The sequence below is a fragment of the Pseudophryne corroboree genome, chromosome 12, assembly GCF_028390025.1.
Source record: "Pseudophryne corroboree isolate aPseCor3 chromosome 12, aPseCor3.hap2, whole genome shotgun sequence".
Classification (NCBI taxonomy): domain Eukaryota; kingdom Metazoa; phylum Chordata; class Amphibia; order Anura; family Myobatrachidae; genus Pseudophryne; species Pseudophryne corroboree.
This window is the reverse complement of record NC_086455.1, coordinates 8,775,720-8,799,828: the sequence shown is the minus strand read 5'-3', so window position 1 is coordinate 8,799,828 and position 24,109 is coordinate 8,775,720. Positions and strand designations below refer to the sequence as shown.

The window sequence follows — 24,109 nt, the reverse complement described above, 5'->3', positions numbered from 1 at the left end:
GCGAACAACTCGGAATGACCACCTAAGTACATAATAAATGCAATATATTTAGTAAAAGTTGCTTGAGGGCACACTGAAGTAAAAATATTAACATTCTGGGTCTGATTCAGAGGCCGGAAACGGCTGCGCCCGCTTCTGCGTATAATGTGATGGTCACTGATCTGCAACTTTATGCAAATGCCAGGGCAGTAACTAGGGGGGGTGTGAGTGGAGACATCACACGGGGCGCGGGACCCTAGGGCTGGCACCATTGCTGCCCACAGCTTCTGCATGTGGCTGGCAGGGTGAATGAAACGGCATCTGGATGATAGTTCAACAGTGTATTGGTCTACAGTTAATAGAGCGACACCGTTTGTACAGATGGGGGTCACATAACATGAAATATACAAGATTTGTCCCTCCAAAAACCAAAGAATATGTGTCGACCATTGTCGTGTTTACCTTCTGTACCTGTTGACCTTAGGCACTGCCGACCTAATGCATGTCAACCATTTGGTGTCTACCTAATGACTGTCGACCAACAGTACATTGTCCAACTATTAATCCACACCCGGCTGAAACGGCAGCCTGCAGCTAGGAGCGCGACTGCAGAGTCACCGAGTGTCCTTAGGACGCCCCAGGCAGTGCTCTACATCCCAGAGCCGGTGACCCCGCCCAGTACGTTTGACATCATGACATCACAGGTCAACATGGAAATGGTTGACACACAAAAAGTTGACACTTTTTTTTAAATTGTTTTGTTACTTTTCTCCTCACAAAAAAACCCTGTTAAGTGTACCGCGTCCCCTTGCATGGCTTACTTTGCTCACCATGTTTCTGGTAAAGTTACTATTCCCAATCAGGGCCGTAACTAGGTGTGTGCGGAGTGTGCTCCGCACATAGCACTGCAGGGTAGGGGGCGCTGTTAACAGCACTTGTCAATTATAAATGATCAAATTTCACTTGCAGCCTCCCATTTTGAAGCCCAGCATCTCCTGACCGCCCGTCTCCTCCCCTCGCCCCTTTTGTCACTAATACCTATACAGCAATCATTGACTTGAGAGCTCCTTGTTGTTCAGTCGCACTGTCCTTTATTACATTTGAGGATGCTGATGTGCCCAGGATACAAACCCATTGCCCAGAGCCGGCCCTAACCAATATGATGCCCTAGGCAAGATTTTGGCCGGTGCCCCCTAGCACCACCGCTAGTTCCGCCTCTGACCCTGCACCCCTTTCCCAGCACCATCACCCCCTACCCATAGCAGTCCTTTTTTTTCTAGCCCCTGTAATTTAAATAAGAACAGTACGCACATTCGGCGCACAGCCCAAAAAGGTATGTGTTTTTGCTGGCAAGGGGCATGGCCACACAATAGTACCCCCAATTTAAATTATGCCTCACAGTAGTGCAACTTTATTCACAATTTATCATACGATAGTGTCCCTTATTCACATTACATCACACAGTAGTACCACTTTACCTTATATACGTTACTCCTCACAGTAGTGCCCCTCATTCACATAACATCATACTGAATTGCTCCTTATTCACACTACACCATACCATATTGCTATTTATTCACATTACACCATACCATATTGCTCTTTATTCTCATTACACCACACCATATTTGCTCCTTATTCACATTACACCACACCATATTGCTCTTTATTCACATTAGACCACACAGTAGTGCCCTTTCTATACGATACGCCACACAGTAGAGCAGCTTATACACATAATGCCACACATTGGTAATGTATTTATACACATAATACCACACAGTAATGCCCCTTACACATATGACACACATTATTAATGTCCTTATAAACATAGTGCGCCTTACACATTATGTCAACGCTTATTAATGCCCTTATACACATAATTTCCCTTACACATATGCCGCACATTGTTAATGCCCTTATACACATAATGACACACATAGTGCCCCTTACACATATATGTTACAGATTGGAAGCTTGCGAGCAGGGCCTTCCTACATCTATGACTGTCTGTTTTTACCCAGTTTTGTTTTATTACTGTTGTTCTAATTGTAAAGCGCAACAGAATATGCTGCGCTATATAAGAAACTGTTAATAAATAAAATAAATACATTTATTAAAGCCCTTATACACATAATGACACTTATAATTCCTGGCGTGAGTCAACTGGCAGCTCTGCTAACGTTGGGTGCCTAATTGTTATGAAAATGCATCTTATGTGCATTGCTATGTGGCTAGGATGCACAAGCAGCTTCTGCTGATTAAAATATGGCATGCCTATATACTGTGGCTGTATCTGCATACGAAATGCTACACACAGAATATAGGCATGCCGCATATCATTTTAATCTGCAGAAGCTGCTGATGCCCCTAGGTATACCAGATGCCCTAGGCAATTGCCTAGTTTGCCTATGCCTAGGGCCGGCTCTGCCATTGCCTATGACACTGCAGTCGGACGCTCTAGTCATTGAGCTATCTGCCCTTACATAGAAAGCTACAGAATTCCAAGCTGTAGAGTTCTAACAATTTGAAGTTTCCCTTGTACTGTGTAAAGAGGTGATCAGTGTTACAGCTGGTCAGATCTATGTAGTGTGTGGCTGCACAGGAATTATATGTGCACACTACATACAGTAGATCTGGTCGATTATATATATATATATATATATATTTATAATGGCCTTTTTCTGTGATAAATTTTGTCATACCTCTTCCCCGCGAGGCATGCACCTTATGTCCCTAATGATAAAATGGGCGGGGGGACTCTGCCCGTACCGCCCTGACATCTGTCCCACGTACCTGTATATCCTGCGTGGCGCTGTCCGCAGTGCGTTACCTGTAATCCCAGCAATCTCCCTTATTGTACCGTGCCCCTCACACAACCATCACATACAAGGATTATTACTACAGGTTGAGTATCCCTTATCCAAAATGCTTGGGACCAGAGGTATTTTGGATATGGGATTTTTCCGTATGTTGGAATAACTGCATACCATAATGAGATATCATGGTGATGGGACCTAAATCTAAGCACAGAATGCATTTATGTTTCATATACACCTTATACACACAGCCTGAAGGTCATTTTAGCCAATATTTTTTATAACTTTGTGCATTAAACAAAGTGTGTCTACATTCACACAATTCATTTATGTTTCATATACACCTTATACACACAGCCTGAAGGTCATTAATACAATATTTTTAATAACTTTGTGTATTAAACAAAGTTTGAGTACATTGAGCCATCAAAAACAAAGATTTCACTATCTCACTCTCACTCAAAAAAGTCCATATTTCGGAATATTTGGATATGGGATACTCAACCTGTATTTAATAAAGCCATGTGTGTAATAATCATTTATGGAATTAGTTATGAAGTCAACCAGTAACCTAAAATGTTCCAATGAACTTCCTCAGCTACAGAATATGTCAGATGAATACTATGAGTAATATAACAGTCTCACCGCTGTAATCTGATACAGAACTCCACGTGTTATGATAAAAATAACAGAGTATATCCTTAGAAATGAATACGAGCCCATGTAAAAGAGTACACTGTATTCAATGACAGTATTAATGCAGGTCGTTCAGTATGTGCATTGTCTTACGTTATGTGACCTCCTTAAAACCTCAGACCAGACGCAGCCCACACCAAAGGTGAATCCGGATATGATTTCCCCCATATGACATAGCGTCAGGGCAGCTATCACCCTGTCACCTGACCAGACCCCTGTATTTATACCCAAATACCATAGTGGCAATTGGAGCCAAAACCAGCATACATGGCAGTAACGGTCACAGTGCACAAACACTCAAACACGATTGTAGTTGTTATAGTTGTATATAGATGTTATAAAATGTTATATTATAGTTGTATATAGATGTTATAAGTTGTTATATTATAGTTGTATATAGATGTTATAAGTTGTTATAGTTGTATATAGATGTTATAAGTTGTTATAGTTGTATATAGATGTTATAAAATGTTATATTATAGTTGTATATAGATGTTATAAGTTGTTATAGTTGTATATAGATGTTATAAGTTGTTATAGTTGTATATAGATGTTATAGTTGTATATAGATGTTATAAGTTGTTATATTATAGTTGTATATAGATGTTATATTTTGATGTTACACAGTTGGTATATGAGGATGGTAAATACTAAGTAAGTTGTTACTTACATCTGTAAGATGGTGAGCTGATGTAAGTGTCTCGCTGTAAGTGGGTTAGTTGGATTTCTTTGGTTTTCTGCCCAGCTTTGCTCTTATCCATTGGAAAACATTTCTCTTTGATGTTTTCTCTGTGCTGTGGACGTTCTCAGTGTCTTCCTTCTTACATCTTCTCCCCAGCTTGCTCTGTATCCAGGTCCTGACATTGGATTTGGGCTTTTTATTAATAGCACCCGTGGTCGTTTTGTCAGGGGTATGGCAGGCGCTTGTGTGCGGCTCGGCCTCTTCTATAATAGTGAGGCCGGGAGGTCTTTTCCCACCTGGAGATGTTTTCTGGGTGGTGGTGTCAGGACATTCATGGCAGATGTTTGTATGTGGCTCGGCCACTTTCATGAGATTAAGGCTGGAAGGCCTTCTCCAGCCTAGAGATGTTCTCTGGGTGGTGTTCTCCAGAACCTCATGCCAGTCAGTTATGTGTGGCTCAGCCTCTATGTGAGTGGGGCCGGGTGGTCTCTTCTCGCCTAGAGACATCTTTAGTCTCAGGCTGATAATTCGCTATCTTGAATTTCTCTCTCTCTTCAAAGCTCCTTCACCAAGCAACTCGTATAGAGAAGTGAGGTTCCAGAGGCAGCAGCCGATTATACCGTGTCTGTGATGTCACCGTGTACTAGCTGACATCATCACCAGCCATCAGCACCAGCCTGGAGAAATGTCCAGCTTGTTAATTTCATCAGTCCATACAGGTGTAGGTATCCGTGTTGATGCATAATTACATAGAACCTTCCTACATTATATCCTTCTGGGAGATTCAAACAAAACCCCATAAGCCCAGTTTTAAGAACGATTAAGTATACATTATATATATATATATATATATATATATACATACACACATATATATATATATATATATATATATATATATATTTCTCTATCGTCCTAGTGGATGCTGGGGTTCCTGAAAGGACCATGGGGAATAGCGGCTCCGCAGGAGACAGGGCACAAAAAGTAAAGCTTTAGGATCAGGTGGTGTGCACTGGCTCCTCCCCCTATGACCCTCCTCCAAGCCAGTTAGATTTTGTGCCCGGCCGAGAAGGGTGCAATCTAGGTGGCTCTCCTAAAGAGCTGCTTAGGAAAGTTTAGCTTAGGTTTTTTATTTTACAGTGAGTCCTGCTGGCAACAGGATCACTGCAACGAGGGACTTAGGGGAGAAGAAGTGAACTCACCTGCGTGCAGGATGGATTGGCTTCTTGGCTACTGGACATCAGCTCCAGAGGGACGATCACAGGTACAGCCTGGATGGTCACCGGAGCCTTGCCGCCGGCCCCCTTGCAGATGCTGAAGTAAGAAGAGGTCCAGAATCGGCGGCAGAAGACTCCTCAGTCTTCTAAAGGTAGCGCACAGCACTGCAGCTGTGCGCCATTTTCCTCTCAGCACACTTCACACGGCAGTCACTGAGGGTGCAGGGCGCTGGGAGGGGGGCGCCCTGGGAGGCAAATGAATACCTATTTTGGCTAAAAATACCTCACATATAGCCTCCGGAGGCTATATGGAGATATTTAACCCCTGCCAGAATCCGTTAAGAGCGGGAGACGAGGCCGCCCGAAAAAGGGGCGGGGCCTATCTCCTCAGCACACAGCGCCATTTTCCCTCACAGAAAGGCTGGAGGGAAGGCTCCCAGGCTCTCCCCTGCACTGCACTACAGAAACAGGGTTAAAACAGAGAGGGGGGGCACTAATTTGGCGATATGCTTATATATATATTAAGATGCTATAAGGGAAAACACTTATATAAGGTTGTCCCTATATAATTATAGCGTTTTTGGTGTGTGCTGGCAAACTCTCCCTCTGTCTCTCCAAAGGGCTAGTGGGTCCTGTCCTCTATCAGAGCATTCCCTGTGTGTGTGCTGTGTGTCGGTACGTGTGTGTCGACAGGTAGGAGGACGATGTTGGTGAGGAGGCGGAGCAATTGCCTGTAATGGTGATGTCACTCTCTAGGGAGTCGACACCGGAATGGATGGCTTATTTAGGAAATTACGTGATAATGTCAACACGCTGCAAGGTCGGTTGACGACATGAGACGGCCGACAAACAATTAGTACGGTCCAGACGTCTCAAAAACACCGTCAAGGGTTTTTAAAACGCCCGTTTACTTTAGTCGGTCGACACAGACACAGACAGGGACACTGAATCCAGTGTCGACGGTGAATAAACAAACGTATTCCTTATTAGGGCCACACGTTAAAGGCAATGAAGGAGGTGTTACGTATTTCTGATACTACAAGTACCACAAAAGAGGGTATTATGTGGGATGTGAAAAAACTACCATAGTTTTTCCTGAATCAGATAAATTAAATAAAGTGTGTGATGATGCGTGGGTTCCCCCCGATAGAAAATTATGGGCGGTATACCCTTTCCCGCCAGAAGTTAGGGCGCGTTGGGAAACACCCCTTAAGGTGGATAAGGCGCTCACACGCTTATCAAAACAAGTGGCGGTACCGTCTATAGATAGGGCCGTCCTCAAGGACCAGCTGACAAGGCTGGAAAATATAATAAAAAGTATATACACACATACTGGTGTTATACTGCGGCCAGCGATCGCCTCAGCCTGGATGTGCAGAGCTAGGGTGGCTTGGTCGGATTCCCTGACTAAAAATATTGATACCCTTGACAGGGACAGTATTTTATTGACTATAGAGCATTTCTATATATGCGAGATGCACAGAGGGATATTTGCACTCTGGCATCATGAATAAACGCGATGTCCATAACTGCCAGAAGATGTTATGGACACGACAGTGGTCAGGTGATGCAGATTCCAAACGGCACAGTATGGCCGTATAAAGGAAGAGGACTTGTTTGGGGTCGGTCCATCGGACCTGGTGGTCACGGCAACTGCTGGAAAATCCACCGTTTTTTACCCTAAGTCACATCTCTGCAGAAAAAGACACCGTCTTTTCAGCCTCAGTCCTCTCGTCCCTATAAGATCATATCTGCCCAGGGATAGAGGAAAGGGAAGAAGACTGCAACAGGCAGCCTATTCCCAGGAACAGAAGCGTTCCACCGCGTCTGACAAGTTCTCAGCATGGCGCTGAGACCGTACAGGACCCCTGGATCCTACATGTAGTATCCCGGGGGTACAGATGGGAATGTCGAGACGTTTCCCCTTCGCAGGCTCCTGAAGTCTGCTTTACCAAGTCTCCCTCCGACAAGGAGGTAGTATGGGAAAAAATTCACAAGCTGTGTTCCCAGCAGGTGACAATTAAATTACCCCTCCTACTACAGAAAAGGGGTATTATTCCACACTATATTGTGGTACTGAAGCCAGAAGGCTAGGTGAGACTTATTCTAAAAAAAAAAAAAAAAAAAAAATTTTTTTGAACACTTACAAAGGTTCAAATTAAGATGAAGTCACTCAGAGCAGTGATAACGAACCAGGAAGAAGGGGACTATATAGTGTCCCGGGACATCAGGGATGCTTACCTCTATGTCCCAAATTTGCCCTTCTCACTAAGGGTACCTCAGGTTCGTGGTGCAGAACTGTCACTATCAGTTTCAGACGCTGCCGTTTGGATTGTCCACGGCACCCCGGGGTCTTTACCAAGGTAATGGCCGAATTGATGATTCTTCTTCGAAGAAAAGGCGTCTTAATTATCCCTTACTTGGACGATCTCCTGATAGGGGCATAGTCCAGGGAACAGTTGGAGGTCGGAGTAGCACTATCTCGGATACTGCTACAATCAGCACGGGTGGATTCTAAATATTCCAAAATCGCAGCTGATCCCGACGACACGTCTGCTGTGCCTAGGGATGATTCTGGACACAGTCCCAAAAAAAAAAAAAAAAAAAGGTGTTTCTCCCGGAAGAGAAAGCCAGGGAGTTATCCGAGCAAGTCAGGAACCTCCTAAAAACAGTGCATCATTGCACAAGGGTCCTGGTAAAAATGGTGGCTTCCTACGAAGCAATTCCATTCGGCAGATTTCACGTAAGAACTTTTCAGTGGGATCTGCTGGACAAATGGTCCGGATCGCATCTTCAGATGCATCAGCGGATAACCCAATATCCAAGGACAAGGGTGTCTCTCCTGTGGTGGTTATAGAGTGCTCATCTTCTAGAGGGCCGCAGATTCGGCATTCAGGATTGGATGCTGGTAACCACGGAGCCCAGCCTGAGAGGCTGGGGAGCAGTCACACAAGGGAAAAATTTCCAGGGAGTGTGATCAAGTATGGAGACTTTTCTCCACATAAATATACTGGAGCTAAGGGTAAATTTATAATGCTCTAAGCTTAGCAAGACCTCTGCTTCAAGGTCAGCCGGTATTGATCCAGTGGGAAAAACATCACGGCAGTCGCCCACGTAAACAGACAGGGCGACACAAGAAGCAGGAGGGCAATGGCAGAAACTGCAAGGACTTTTCGCTGGGCGGAAAATCATGTGATAACACTGTCAGCAGTTTTTCATCCCGGGAATGGAAACTGGGAAGCAGACTTCCTCAGCACGACCTCCACCCGGGAGAGTGGAAACTTCATTGAGAAGTTTTTTCCACATGATTGTAAACCGTTGGGAAATACCAAAGGTGGACATGATGGCGTCCCGTCTGAACAAAAAACGGGACAGGTATTGCGCCAGGTCAAGGGACCCTCAGGCAATAGATGTGGACGTTCTGGTAACACCGTGGGTGTACCAGTCGGTGTATGTGTTCCCTCCTCTGCTTCTCATACCTAAGGTGCTGAGAATTATAAGACGTAGAGGAGTAAGAACTATACTCATGGCTCCGGATTGGCCAAGAAGGACTTGGTACCCGGAACTTCAAGAGATGCTTACAGAGGTCTTATGGCCTCTGCCGCTAAGAAGGGACTTGCTTCAGCAAGTACCATGTCTGTTCCAAGACTTACCGCAGCTGCGTTTGTCGGCATGGCGATGGAAAGCCGGATCCTAAGGGAAAAAAGGCATTCCGGAAGAGGTCATTCCTACCCTGGTCAAAGCCAGAAAGGAGGTGACCGCACAACATTATCACCACGTGTGGCGAAAATTTGTTGCGTGGTGTGAGGCCAGGAAGGCCCCACAAAGAAATTTCAACTCGGTCGTTTCCTGCATTTCCTGCAAACAGGAGTGTCTATGGGCCTCAAATTGGGGTCCATTAAGGTTCAAATTCGGCCCTGTAAATTTTCTTCCAGAAAGAATTGGCTTCAGTTCCTGAAGTCCAGAAGTTTGTCAAGGGAGTATTGCATATACAAACCCCTTTTTTGTGCCTCCAGTGGCACTGTGGGATCTCAACGTAGTTCTGGGATTTCTCAAATCACATTGGTTTAAAACCAGTCAAATATGTGGATTTGCAGCATTTCACATAAAAAGTGACCATGCTCTTGGCCCTGGCCTGGACCAGGCGAGTGTCAAATTGGTGGTTTTTTCTCAAAAAAGCCCATATCTGTTTGTCCATTCGGACAGGGCAGAGCTGCGGACTCGTCCCCAGTTCTCTCCCTAAGGTGGTGTCAGTGTTTCACCTGAACCAGCTTATTGTGGTGCCTTGCACCTACTAGGGACTTGGAGGACTCCAAGTTGCTAGAAGTTGTCAGGGCCCTGAAAATATATTCCAGGACAGCTGGAGTCAGAAAATCTGACTCGCTGTTTATACTGTATGCACCCAACAAGTTGGGTGCGCCTGCTTCTAAGCAGTCGATTGCTCGTTGGATTTGTAACACAATTCAACTTGCACATTCTGAGGCAGGCCTGCCACAGTCTAAATCGGTTAAGGCCCATTCCACAAGGAAGGTGGGCTCATCTTGGGCGGCTGCCCGAGAGGTCTCGGCATTACAACTCTGCCGAGCAGCTACGTGGTCAGGGGAGAACACGTTTGTAAAATTCTACAAATTTGATATCCTGGCAAAAGAGGACCTGGAGTTCTCTCATTCGGTGCTGCAGAGTCATCCGCACTCTCCCGCCCGTTTGGGAGCTTTGGTATAATCCCCATGGTCCTTTCAGGAACCCCAGCATCCACTAGGACGATAGAGAAAATAAGAATTTACTTACCGATAATTCTATTTCTCGGAGTCCGTAGTGGATGCTGGGCGCCCATCCCAAGTGCGGATTATCTGCAATACTTGTACATAGTTACAAAAATCGGGTTATTATTGTTGTGAGCCATCTTTTCAGAGGCTCCGCTGTTATCATACTGTTAACTGGGTTTAGATCACAAGTTGTACGGTGTGATTGGTGTGGCTGGTATGAGTCTTACCCGGGATTCAAAATTCCTCCCTTATTGTGTACGCTCGTCCGGGCACAGTACCTAACTGGCTTGGAGGAGGGTCATAGGGGGAGGAGCCAGTGCACACCACCTGATCCTAAAGCTTTACTTTTTGTGCCCTGTCTCCTGCGGAGCCGCTATTCCCCATGGTCCTTTCAGGAACCCCAGCATCCACTACGGACTCCGAGAAATAGAATTATCGGTAAGTAAATTCTTATTATAAACAATAGATACGAGGGTGCACAGATAACTTTAGGAAAAGGCACAATAAGTGCACGTGATAAGTGATTTATATGTTGTGTACATATATAAGTGAATAAAATAAAAAACACTCCTCCATATAATGGATGGCAGCAACCTTAAACAATGTGATACGTGCTTGGGAGCACATATAAACCGTAAAATTGAACAAATGGAGAAAAGGGCGCCAAAATAGTGTCTGAAGAAATTATAAGTGGACCAAGTGTAAATATAAGGACACTACTTATCTGATGCAAATATTATCTTCGGTCACATGACCAAGGTAAGTATATAAAAAAGATAAGACAGAAAAAATAACATGGGGGTCATTCCGAGTTGTTCGCTCGTTATTTTTTTCTCGCAACGGAGCGATTAGTCGCTAATGCGCATGCGCAATGTCCGCAGTGCGACTGCGCCAAGTAAATTTGCTATGCAGTTAGGTTTTTTACTCACGGCATTACGAAGTTTTTTCTTCGTTCTGGTGATCGTAATGTGATTGACAGGAAGTGGGTGTTTCTGGGCGGAAACTGGCCGTTTTATGGGTGTGTGTGAAAAAACGCTACCGTTTCTGGGAAAAACGCGGGAGTGGCTTGAGAAACGGAGGAGTGTCTGGGCGAACGCTGGGTGTGTTTGTGACGTCAAACCAGGAACGAAACTGCCTGAACTGATCGCAGATGCCGAGTAAGTCTGGAGCTACTCAGAGACTGCTAAGAAGTGTCTATTCGCAATTCTGCTAATCTTTCGTTCGCAATTTTGATAAGCTAAGATTCACTCCCAGTAGGCGGCGGCTTAGCGTGTGCAAAGCTGCTAAAAGCAGCTTGCGAGCGAACAACTCGGAATGACCCCCATAGTGCGTACTGTTTTTACATAATTATTTCACCATTAGAATCAGTTGTATCTAAAAAACCTTTTAAGGACAAACATATCCTATTATTTGAAATCCACAAACAGGGATAATTAAGGTTTTCACACAAGTTTAATACAACATATAAAAGACAAATGGTAAAATTAAAAGCGTACAGGAATAAAATAAAATTCAAACGTATCAATCCATATAAGGCAATCGGGTATGTCCTGTTTCCCACAGATTTCCACGAGGTAGTAAAAATGCAAACGTACAGAAATATAAATTAAAAAGGCTTATCTGTCCATAAAGAGGTTCAGGTGCAGCAGGTACATTTGTCTTTTATATGTTGTATTAAACTTGTGTGAAAAAAAAGTGAGCCAGTGGAGAAGTTGCCCATGGCAACCAATCAGCATTGACGTAACATTTATAATTTGCATACTATAAAAGTATACAGAGCAGCTGATTGGTTGCCATGGGCAACTTCTCCACTTTTATCACTGCTTAGTACTCTCCCCCTTTATCCTGGTCCACTTTATCTCTCTCCAAGGCTTAGTAAATAGATCCCTTTGTTTGTATACTACCTGCCCAAAGATAGTCAGGGGTGAAGAAGCAAGTCAGTGCCCTGAATGGGGCTAGCTAGGCTGTCTGTCATATTCTGTTTATTTGTGTTGAATGTTGCCAGTAAAGCTTTATTATTTAATTTATGCACCGGAAAAGCTGCCTTCGGATCCTGATTTAGCACTTAGGCACTGCACCAATACACCCCTCTGCTGAGCTAATTACCCCAAGTCATCGTAATCCATTCACAGATATTGTTTTCATCTTGGATTCTTTCTGCAAAAAAACACCCCAAAATAAATAGCTGTGTCTGCAAAATATCAATTTCCTGTTCCCCACGAGGGAATGCTCCAATATTGTTACTCAAGCTGTTAAAGAAAAACTAAAGTTGAGAAAGTAGAACAGGTACACACTGTGACTAGACCAAGAAGTAATTGTATCAAGCAGGGGAAAAGAGTGGAGAAGTGACCAGCATCTGCCTATCATTTTATAGCGTGCATTTGATAGATGTTACGTCGGTGCTGACTGGTTGCTATGGGCAACTACTCCATTCTTTTCACTGCTTAATACCTCACCCCAAAACCTTTGATTGACCTACGTTAAAGATTTTTTTTATAAATTAATTAGTTTCAAAGAAAATATTTTATGTACAGTATATAACAGGTTTAAAAACACAAAACCCGAAAGTGCAAACAAGACAATGAAGTAACACATATAATGACCAATTACAGACACTGCTGATGATTATGTGAAAGGAAACGGAATAAGGTCCAGACATGGCCATATAAAATATACACATTTACATAAATTTGCAGAAAAAAACGGAACCTGAAAAATAAGTAACGCAACAGAGAAAAGGACAAGAACCAGAAAGGAGGAAGAGAAAGAGGAAGTGTAAGAGGTTGTTAATGGCGACCTAGAAGGCAAAGAGAGAACTCTGAGCACACTGGTGTTTGCAAGTGTCTTGGGGTGAGATCAGTGTCACGATAGGAATTTGTTCTGTCATTGTGTATGGCGTAGTAGTTATAGGGGCCAGTCTCTATATGTTTTGCAGAACTGTGCACAAAGGTCCTGGGATTTACCTCTGAATGTAGGAAATCTTGTTCTGAGCTATTGTCTGACGGCTCCAGACGCACAGTCAGCACCGCGGGGTTTATAAACAAACAGGTAGCGGAACAAGATGGACGGCGTGGAGACAATGTCTAGAGAATAGTGTAGTTGATGTGGGCCGTCGCCAAGGTCAGCAGCCTGTGAAGATATTCATCTTTATTTATCTGTGTGACAGAGCCCGAGGATCTGTGACCACCCAAGACGCTCATGCGGGAAGAATCTCAGGCCTCCTTTTCTCAACCAAGCCTTACTTACTGTGTACATAGATACTGTACCATGTATATAATGTACACTCACACATGCAGCTGCACTGTATACACCCGCCCTATAATAACAGCTAGCCACAGTCTCCAGTAAGTAGACTAGGGATGGCCATCGACCACCGATGTTTATAGCTGATGTTGAATGCTTTTGCCATTGATGGGAGAGAACTAGCTGGTTTACCTCCATCAATGGCCAGCATAAACAAATATTATTATTTTTTTTGCAAGGTTCGGGCATAGTTCTGCCCCTGACACCCACAAAGCCCCGCCCCCAGGTTGTGATTGGCATGTGGGTCATTCACTGAAATAACAGGGTTGCCCATCAATGAATTAAACCATTGCTGGTTTCCCATAGCATAGTTGGTGGCCAATCACAGTTTTGCCATCATTGGCAAACACACCAATGGCCATCCCTAAAGTAGACACATTAACCGTGGGAGGTCTCTGCAGTGCCACCTACAGGCTAAAGACATGATTACAATTTGTATGGAATTGCGCAGCTGCAGGGAAGCGGCTGTGCAATTCCATACAAATAAAATGCAGCTGCAGCAGCAGGTGTCTGTAGGAGAGAGGCGTCTCCTGCCAGCATCTGCAAGTTCCGAGGATGCAGCATCAGATTACCATGGCGACCTTCGGTCATGACTAGTGATGTCAGTGGACCGGCGTCAGTCTGTGTAAGCCGAAGCTCAGATAGCCGTAGGATCCAGGCAGCCGGGTCCGGGAAGTCTGCACCTGACAGCACTGACCTACACAACAGGGGTGACAATAGTAGGAGTTAGGACACTGCTTGCAAGAACTTACAGGGAAATGGGTGGAGATGAGGGCTAGAGCAACAGATCATTGGGCTGAGGACTGAGGCTGAGGGTGGAATGTATCAAGCATTGCATATTGAACGCGATACATCCTGCTACTTACCGCATGCATGGTGGCATTTATTAACGCTATTGATTAATGAAGAGATGCGATTATTTACGCAAAGGACAACGCTCCCGATAACAGTTGTCCTTTGCGAGGACTTCCATGTTTATGAGCTGCAAGAGACTTCTCTCTTTGAGCTATATGTGTAAAGAATCCTATATACATCTATAGGTAACCTCATCTATAGATGGCATTGCCTTTCGTGAACAAGTTCTGGAAAGTTTCGCTTTCTGGAGCTTGAGACGTATGTGGAATGCGGTTTCTGCAGTTGTGACCGAATTTTGCCGTTAGTACATCCCGCCCCCAGAATGAGGCCACTGCTGTCAGTATTTTGGCCTAAGCCCCTCTGTTGTGTCCTCGGTGTGCCCTATAGCTTATTCAGCCGTTGGCAGCGTGAGTGTACGGCACAACCTTGTACAACACCACTAACGTTGTAAAGCCTCCCAGACAGAACGATTACACTCTATAGCATTATATAATAAATCTATATGGTGCAAGCTGTAAATCACAGTGACCCAGAAAATACACGGAATGCCGCTCAGCCCTCTGGGTAGGGAACAACGGTGTTTAAAATTGCATGAAATTGGAAAGTAACATTCTGGAGTCTCGCCAAGTGCAGCGTCACCGTTCCCATCCATTATTTACCACGATTCTTCATTTACCGCATACGGGGAAATCTTTATTTATACGTCGATTTTTCGTGAGTTCCGAGCGGCAATAAAAATATTTGCAGCAAATATCGGCCATTGTCATCATTCCCCTAATTCCATCCAGCGGGTGTCGTTAGGTCGTGCGCACGAGATTCTGTGTAGACAAGCGCGTCACCTGGCCATGAGTACAGTTCTCCTATCCAGAGTTGTCTGCCGCTCTAACTAATAGGGGGGATGCCCTGTTCAAGTCATGGGTAGGAGGAGAGCCCGAAAATAAAACGTGTCATTCCAAAACCTGCTGACAGGGGACAAATCTGGCGTCACACTAGGTAAGATGCATGAAAAGGTGCCGGCAAATAACTAAGAGAAACCTACAATCAAAAGTAACATTTTTATTTTTCCTCTTGGTAAAAACTGAAAAAAAAAAAAGCAGAACGAACCTGAAATTTTAATTCCAAAAATTCCTGCGCGCAGGAGATCAGGAAATGTGCAGAAATCTAAAGTTTTACTTCTTTCCCTGATCAGCAGAGCGCTACAAAAGCGCAGCGCCAATGTCGCAGGTGCGCTCTGACACAATGCTCTGCTCCTGGACTTTTCTCTTAATTTGTGATTGCTGAAACCTGTGTTGAACAGGTTAATAGATAAGAAAGGTGTTTCAGCACAGGTGATGGCAATCATAAGTTAAGAGAAAAGTCCAGGAGCAGAACATTCTGTCCCTACTGGAGAGGGTCATGTTGGGAGGTATGCATCAGTATTGCGTCTGCTCCGCCTGATCCCCGCGCTGTAACTGTGACATTTCCCTGCGCTAATGGATACAATGCCGCAGCCGCTCTTTTCGGATCCAGTCAGGATCCCAGCAGTCAAAATGCTGACGCTGGAATCCCGACACTACCCGTAATGCCAACTCCAGGTTAGGGTTAGGGCTGTGTGTTGGGGGGATGGGTTAGATTTAGGCTGTTAGAAGGGAGGGTTAGGTTTAGGGGGCCATTGGGGGAATTATACTTCTCTTCCCCAGCCTAGCTTCTGATCATCGGGATGCTGCGGTCTATATTATAACCACCGGAATCCCAAATGCATTTCAATCCCAACCCGCTCTTTCATGTGTTTTACAGTTCCTTTTATTATTATTATTATTATTAATATGGCGCACCAGGGGTTCCCTAGTGCCTAACAAAGTACATGAGCAAAACAAGAAAACAGTGACTTACAGTGTAAGACAATGTAGGACAGAATACATATGGGAGACTGGCAGTTGTGATACTGGGTGTCTCTATACCATCAGCGGCAACCCGTCAGCCAGAATCCCGGCAGCGAGACCTCTCGCCGCGCTTCGGGCACGATGGCGAGCTTTAGATGCCGCTGTAAGGAGTATGGAGTAGAAAAAAGTGTAAGAGAGGGAAAAGCACATGAGGGTTGAGGGCCCTGCTCGTGAGAGCTTACAGTCTAAAGGGGAGGGGCAGACAGACAGGGGTGACATAGATGGGGTAGACAGTTGGCGTGGGACAGGGGGGCTTACGATGAGAGTTTTCTGGGTATGATGAATAAGTGTGTCTTGAGAGTCAGTTTAAAGTTTTGTAGAGAGGTAGAGAGTTCCAGAGGTAGGAAATAATCGTTTCTTACATCACCATATCTTCCCCTGTCGGAAGATTTTAAAACTACAGTACATTTTTTTTCTTTTTCACGGAATCCTTCTTCCCAAACTTACATAGTGTGGTGGTATTCCTGACTATTAGTAACAGCTACAGGCTGCTCTGAATAGGAAAACTTTAATTATGGCCACGTTTTACGTCCCCACTGAGCAGTCTCCTGGGTGTGTCTAATGTGCGCCATCATTGCGGTATTAGTGAAAACCGTTAGAGGCCGTTATGCCATATTCAGGCCTACGAAGAGAAGTGCAGGGGGCACTGTTGAGTCTAATAGAAATATAGCGTCTCCCTACAATGTAGATCCGTTCCTGAGGTAAATAGGCTTCACTCCAGATTCTTCCTCGTCACCATGGGATCGTTCAGCAAAAGCCGGGCTAAAGGTCGCTGGAATATGTAAACACACCAGGTAATCAGCATTCTGGGAAAGGTGTGCTTTCCAGCAAGGCCATCAGGTTTACTACAAATTCACTGCGGCTTCTGACCTTTCACCCAGAGTCGTAACTATTATCTCATTTACAGAATCTTTTCCCACAAGTAGCGAATAAACGCTCCTGATCCGCCCTACATCTCCCGTTAAGTGATGCAATTATTTTTACGGCCCGTAAACGACAAGTGTCTCAGCGACGTCGCTGGTTCCTAGTAAATTCACAGGCTGCAATATCACAAGTAATTGCTTCCAGCCACAATATGGCTGCCCCCTGCACTGTCTATGAGCGAGTTAAACATTTTACAGCGACTCATTAAAGAAAGGTCGCTTACCGCAGGTGTCATTTATTGCGGGTTTAGTTTGATGTTACCTCTGATAAAAGTTGTGCAACTGGAACTCTGATGTCGTAATACCGCCATATTATCCCTAGATAGTAATTACATTCCCCAGCGAAACAGGAAACTTATTAAACAAGTATTTAGTTCAAGTATCCATCCCAAGATGGAGAAAACAGGATCAAATCTTTAAAAGTATTCAAAGAGTAAAGCATTGATTTTCCTGAATAAAGATATTAATATCTTTTTTAGGTTTTAAATAAACTTTATCTATTTTTTTATTGCATTTTTTACTTTGTTTTTTCCATGTTTGGGAACTGGGAGCCCAAGGGCCTAATTCAGACCCTAATGCTGCAAAGGCAGCGAACGCAGTCCTTTGCGCACCCCGTGAGGCCCAGTGAGATACGAAAGCATCTCAGGGCTGCGATTGCCTCTGCCTGATCGACAGGTAGGGAGCTACTTGGCGGGTGCGTAAGTCCTGAAATGCGGGGCGGACTAGCCCTGTGCTGGGCGTCCCCCCGCATGTCAGAACAATTGATTGTAGTTATGCTAAATTTAGCACACCTACGATCAGATCTGAATCGCCCCCAAATCTGACTCATACGAGAGCATATCTGCAAAGACCAGCTCGCTAAAGCGATAAATTAAATCTCTGACCGCTCCCCAAAGCCAGATTATCACCCAGCCTAGGTTCCTACCCAGGGCCCAGGGGCAGTAGGTAGGAACCTAGGCTGCTTGATAATTGATTGCCCGGATTACGCTAAACCATTTTTATGAGAGTCCCTTTCTGAATTGGGGACGACCAAACCATTATAGTGCATAGGGCTGCAAAGATTCTTAATCAGGCTCGATAATGCTCAGAATCAGCAGTGAGATATATATATATATATATATATTATATATATATTTAATTAAATTCAGCGATCACTGATTACTGTCATTGATACAATAATAATCCTACTTGATGAAGAGGCCCTTTATTGTAAACTGCCTATTGCTGAAACCTGGGGCTGATGGAGAATTGACACCTGAGCGGCAGGACTCTGCGCTCCTATATGTTTATTACACTAATCCAAGCTTTCTGCTTTTATTGCTATTTTATGTTATTGATTTTCTCCCATATTGCAGATGAACAGCCAGGAGCTGGGTCCCGGCATTATCCAGCAGGACTGGACCCCCAGCGTGTACCCGGTGTATGAAGAAGACAGTAACAGCAGCTGCGGATCCCTGGGGACGTCTGTACGGAGTGTGAAGGCCAGCGAGGGAGAGGACAATGACCCAGACGCTGAGGAGAAGGTTTGCACTGTGTGTGGAGACAGGGCCAACGGGTATCACTTCCACGTCCTGACCTGCGAGGGCTGCAAAGGATTCTTCAGGTGAGCAGAACTTACAGGGATTCTTTGTGCGGCCATTTTGAGGGCACTGGACCACTAGTTAGCGGCATTATTGAGGTATGAGGCGCAAAGTGTTTTTCTTGTGTATTCATTCTAAAACGGCCTTACTTTGCCTCTCATTCCCAGCCTGACCAATGATGGCGATGGGTTCTTGAAGGGGTTGCAATGATTGTACGAGGAATTTGGTGTAAATGGGTTTTTTTTTCCCCCAGGGATATTATTTTCTCTCTCCACATCAACTTTGTCTCCCATTTATCTCCTCAGACGTTCCATGGCTAAAGGGTTAACCTTCACCTGTCCGTTCACTCGCACCTGTACCGTCGCCAAAAACAAGCGCCGGAGGTGCCAGGCCTGCCGGCTCCAGAAATGCCTTGACGTGGGGATGAGGAGAGACAGTAAGTGACGGGCCGTATTGGCCCCATCTCCCCTTCTCGATCTCTTTCCCTCTTGTCTAATCCAGGCCGAGACGCACACAACTCCGCTCCAGGAATGGAGGCTATAAATAGGAACAGCGCCCCCCCTCCCCACCGGCCTACTCACCCCCTCCTCATCACTGGTTATAGCCAGTTTTTCTCTCCATATTATTAGATGCTTTCTGTAAAGTACATTATTAATATACAAAATGATATAATGTATTATTATTATTTTACCTGTAAAGTCCCCAACACCAGCTGTATTACCCCGTCCCTGCGGCCCGGAGGTGCCCCTTCTCTGGCTAGGCCTTTCCCGTCTTGCTGGCAGTGAGAGCCATTGGCGGACCACCCGCAGGATTCCCATATCTTAGTCGCGGCATATAGAGAGAGGACATATACTTTACTCACTTAACTTTAAATAATTGCACAGTCTGACATAACGGAGGTAATATAAATCTGAGCGGTGGGCGGCTGCGGACATCACTTGGAATTATGCCAGAAGCAGCATCACGCATTTTACGGCGCAGGTGCGAGGTTGCGGAGGCCGTCAGAACAGCATGGGAGCGCTCGCAATGGTGACGCATCTCTGTCATCGCATGGGAGTGAACTGCCCCCACAGACTATGGGTTCCATATTGGCGGAATAGAGTTTCAGCAGGCACTCCACAGAAACAAGACGTACAATGCTTTGAGAGCAATGAGAAATACAATAATGGGAAATAATTCACCCTCAGAAATGTAGCAGAATAAATTAATACTATAAATCATGAAAGACGTCCAGGTATAAAAAAACATAAAATTACATCGCACCTCCCTATTCACCAGGCGGGTTCTTGTACATTTCACTAAAAGCTATTTCCAAACAATAGTTACATCAATAAAACCTCAATGAAACAATCAATTATCCCAAACCATTCCCTGAGGCACTTCTATTGCGGCTGATAATTGCCCGACCAATCATTGGCTGTTTAACAAGGCAGCACATAAGACAATATAGTCTGTGTGTGTTTGTGGATTGGGATGGAAAACCAGCCCGGGTGTGGGGGTGGAGTATTATTATTATTATCCTTTATTGATATGGCGCCACAAGGTTTCCGCAGCGCCCAATTACAGAGTACATGAATAATCAAACAGGAAAACAGCAACTTACAGTTGATGACAGTATAGGACAAGTACAGGGTGAATAAACATAGTTACATCAGCAGATGACACTGGAATAAGTATCAGGTGGCAGAAGACTGCTGGATGTGGTGAGAGCTTACATTCTAAAGAGGAGGGGTAGACAGACAGGGGTGACACAGATGGGGTACATAGAGAGCGTAGAACAGAGGGTTAGGATGAGATTTGGCTGGGTTTGGTGAAGAAGTGGGTCTTGAGAGCCCGTTTGAAGTTTTGTAGAGAGGTGGAGAGTCTGAGGGGGAGAGGTAGGGAATTCCAGAGAAGTGGTGCAGCACGTGAAAAATCTTGGAGGTGATCCGTAGGCAGGAAAGTCGTTGTGCATTAGCAGAGCGAAGAGGACGTGTGGGAATGTAAAGGGAGATAAGGTCAGAGATGTAGATGGGAGAGGAGTGGGTGAGGGCTTTGTAAGCAAGTGTGAGAAGCTTGAAATGGATTCTGAAAGGGAAGGGGAGCCAGTGGAGGTCTAGTAAGAGAGGAGAGGTAGACGTAGTGCGTTTGGTGAGGAACATGAGCCGGGCAGCAGCATTGAGGATAGATTGGAGTGGAGAGAGGTATGTGTCAGGAATGCCAGTCAGGAGGAGATTACAGTAGTCCAGTCTGGAGATGACCAGTGAGTGGATAAGGGTCTTAGTAGCATCCTGGGTCAGAAAGGGTCTGATCCTGGAAATATTTTTTAGATGAAAACGGCAGGTTTGTAAGAGGTGCTGAATGTGTGGTTTGAAGGAGAGGGAGGAGTCAAGGATTACTCCAAGACAGCGCACTTGGGGGCTAGAGGAGATAGTAGTGCCATCAATAGATAATGAGATTGTAGGAGGTGAGGTTATGCGGGAGGGAGGAAAGATGATCAACTCGGTCTTAGACATGTTAAGTTTAAGAAAGCGCTGAGACATCCAGGAAGAGGTAACAGAGAGACAGTTGGAGATACGAGTGAGGAGAGCAGGGGAGAGGTCTGGAGAGGAAAGATAGATTTGGGTGTCATCAGCATAGAGATGATATTGGAAACCAAAATAACTAATGAGCTTACCTAGTGAGGACGTATAGAGAGAGAAGAGGAGAGGACCAAGGACAGAACCTTGGGGTACACCTACAGTTAGTGGAAGTGAGGGGGAGGTGGAGTCATGAGAAGAGACAGAGAATGAACGGTCAGAGAGGTAGGAAGACAGCCAAGAGAGGGCAGTGTCGCGCAGACCAATGGAGTGAAGGATTTGCAGTAGGAGAGGATGGTCCACAGTGTCAAAAGCAGCAGAGAGATCAAGTAGAGTAAGTAGAGAGTAGTGTCCCTTAGATTTAGCAGCATGGAGGTCATTGCATACTTTTGTAAGGGCAGTTTCAGTGGAGTGGAGAGGACGGAAGCCAGACTGGAATGGGTCAAGTAGTGAGTGTGAGGAAAGAAAGGCAGTAAGGCGGTTGTAGACAATACGCTCAAGGAGTTTGGAGGCAAAAGGGAGGGGAGTATGTTGAGGGAGCGGGATTACTCCTCAAAGGGTCCGATTCTGAGTTGATAGCAGTTGTGGCCTACCTTGTGTCTTTTGCTACAGTTGCGTCTGTGACTTTATGTTAATGAGGCTACAGTGCCCTTCCCTGGTGTACATCCGTACATCCAAATGTGCAAGGACTGAGACGCCCACTTCCACTGTCTACAGACGCTGCAATCAGGCTTTGTGCGTCTTTAGACGCCACCATCAGTCGCACCATTGTAACGTTCACCAGCCCCGTGCTAGGTGCAGATCATCCATCTGAGTGTGGCCTCCAATGTGAGCAATTTAATATCTTTACACATAACCACTTTCAGCAACACGCCCATACTACATTATATCTATGTCTGATTAGCCAACACCCTGTAACCACACAGCAATGTCTAATACACTTCTTGGTGCATGTCTGACTCTGCACTGCAACTCTGTATGAACACCATTGTGGTGCATACATGCGCGGTGCAACTCAGACGCAAACGCAGATGGAAAACATAGCACAAGAAAAATATTAAAGATATTAGCCCCCACAGGAAACAATAAAACAAATTAGCCCCAACAGAGAAAAAATAAATGTGTAATATAGCTTTTGGTATTACATTTTGTTTCAAATTTCCACCGCTGTTTGAAAGGCCCAGTGACACCAAGAGGTTTTATAATTGTTGGCTGTATTCTTTTATTTATTAACAATTATGTAGCACTAGCAAATACTATTATTGCACTTTCTTTTAAAGTCGGGCAGGGGCAGATTGGGAAGTGAAACTGTCCCTGGAAAAATTTGTAGAAGTGGCCTCACATGGGCGTATACTCTGTAACCATGGCGACAGCACCACCCCTCAAATTTCAACAAACAAAACAAGCCCCACGTGCACATCGGCCTACCAGGGATCTTGCCTGTGGCCCCTATGGCCAATCCACCCTTGCCTGTTACTAGGACACAACAATCAGAATATCTAAACACAATGGCCCTCATTCCGAGTTGTTCGCTCGGAGTTTTTCATCGCATCGCAGTGAGAATTCTCTTAGTGCGCATGCGCAATGTTCGCACTGCGACTGCGCCAAGTAACTTTACTATGAAGAAAGTAAGTTTACTCACGGCATTTTCATCGCTCCGACGTTCGCATTGTGATTGACAGGAAATGGGTGTTACTGGGCGGATGCACGGCGTTTTAGGGGCGTGTGGCTGGAAACGCTACCGTTTCCGGAAAAAACGCAGGAGTGGCCGGAGAAACGGTGGGAGTGCCTGGGCGAACGCTGGGTGTGTTTATGACGTCAGCCAGGAACGAAAAGCACTGAACTGATCGCACAGGCAGAGTAAGTCTGAAGCTACTCAGAAACTGCTAACTCGTTTGTAATCGCAATATTGCGCGTACGTCGGTCGCAATTTTAAGAAGCTAAGATTCACTCCCAGTAGGCGGCGGCTTAGCGTGTGTAACTCTGCTACATTCGCCTTGCGAGCGAACAACTCGGAATGAGGGCCAATATGTAGAGGGCGCTAACAAGTGGAATGTTTTGTACATTTCAATACAATTTAATATGTATCAACATCAAAAATGTCAATAAAATTTCCACAATGAAGATACCACTGGAAACGTTCAGCTGGTAGATGTTATCATTGGAGAATTCTTCTGATATGGCCATCAAAGTTCTTATTCAATATGTGATATATCAATTTAGTTCTGTGAACATAACCCTCTCACTAGTGGTATCACAAGGGGGGTGCGGCCCGCACCCGGGTGTCACCCGCCAAGGGGCGACACCAAAATGCCGGCTCCTACTCAGTGACAAGAGCCGAGTATTTCACTAGACTCCTGTCACTGTGTAGGAGCCACACTGCAGCCACAGCACTCCCCGGGGCAGGCCACACCTCCCAAACCCCTGGAGTGACGAAAAATGGGAGTCGGAATGCGAAGCCCCGCCCCTCCTGTGATGCCTCATCCCCTTTTTTGCCGGTGCCACAACGGGTGTCCATGAAGTAAGTGAAGCTTCTGCCTCTCACCAAAAAAAAATCACCCAACAATACAGCCAATGGCCAGATTTTAGTACATCAGAATAATTTATTTCTTGATTAAAAATAAACAATTAGTGTTATAAGCAATTGCTTACATCAAATGTATAAAAAGAGGTGTCGTTAATAATGCCAGTATGGAGGTATAGAAATAGCCTGGGGGTTATTACTTTGATTTTTGGAATCTAAGGCTAAACATGAACATAGACATGGACCATATGAGTGGCATGTCGACCTTATGCGTTTTGTCTTTCT

At 45.0% G+C, this 24,109-nt stretch overlaps 1 protein-coding gene across 4 annotated transcripts in view; it reads left to right on the top strand.

The window, feature by feature from the left end:
• The window catches only part of NR1I3 (nuclear receptor subfamily 1 group I member 3), a 51,332-nt gene that overhangs the window by 5,242 nt on the left and 21,981 nt on the right, over positions 1–24,109 (top strand). For 2 of the 4 annotated variants that reach the window (XM_063946894.1, XM_063946893.1), the window contains exons 2-4: positions 4,737–4,897; positions 18,518–18,765; positions 19,048–19,178. In XM_063946894.1, coding sequence (XP_063802964.1) covers positions 4,862–4,897; positions 18,518–18,765; positions 19,048–19,178 — 415 coding nt within the window. In that variant the 5' untranslated portion in view covers positions 4,737–4,861. The remainder of the gene's footprint in view (positions 1–4,736; positions 4,898–18,517; positions 18,766–19,047; positions 19,179–24,109) is intronic. The other 2 variants (XM_063946895.1, XM_063946896.1) reach the window with 1 other exon arrangement.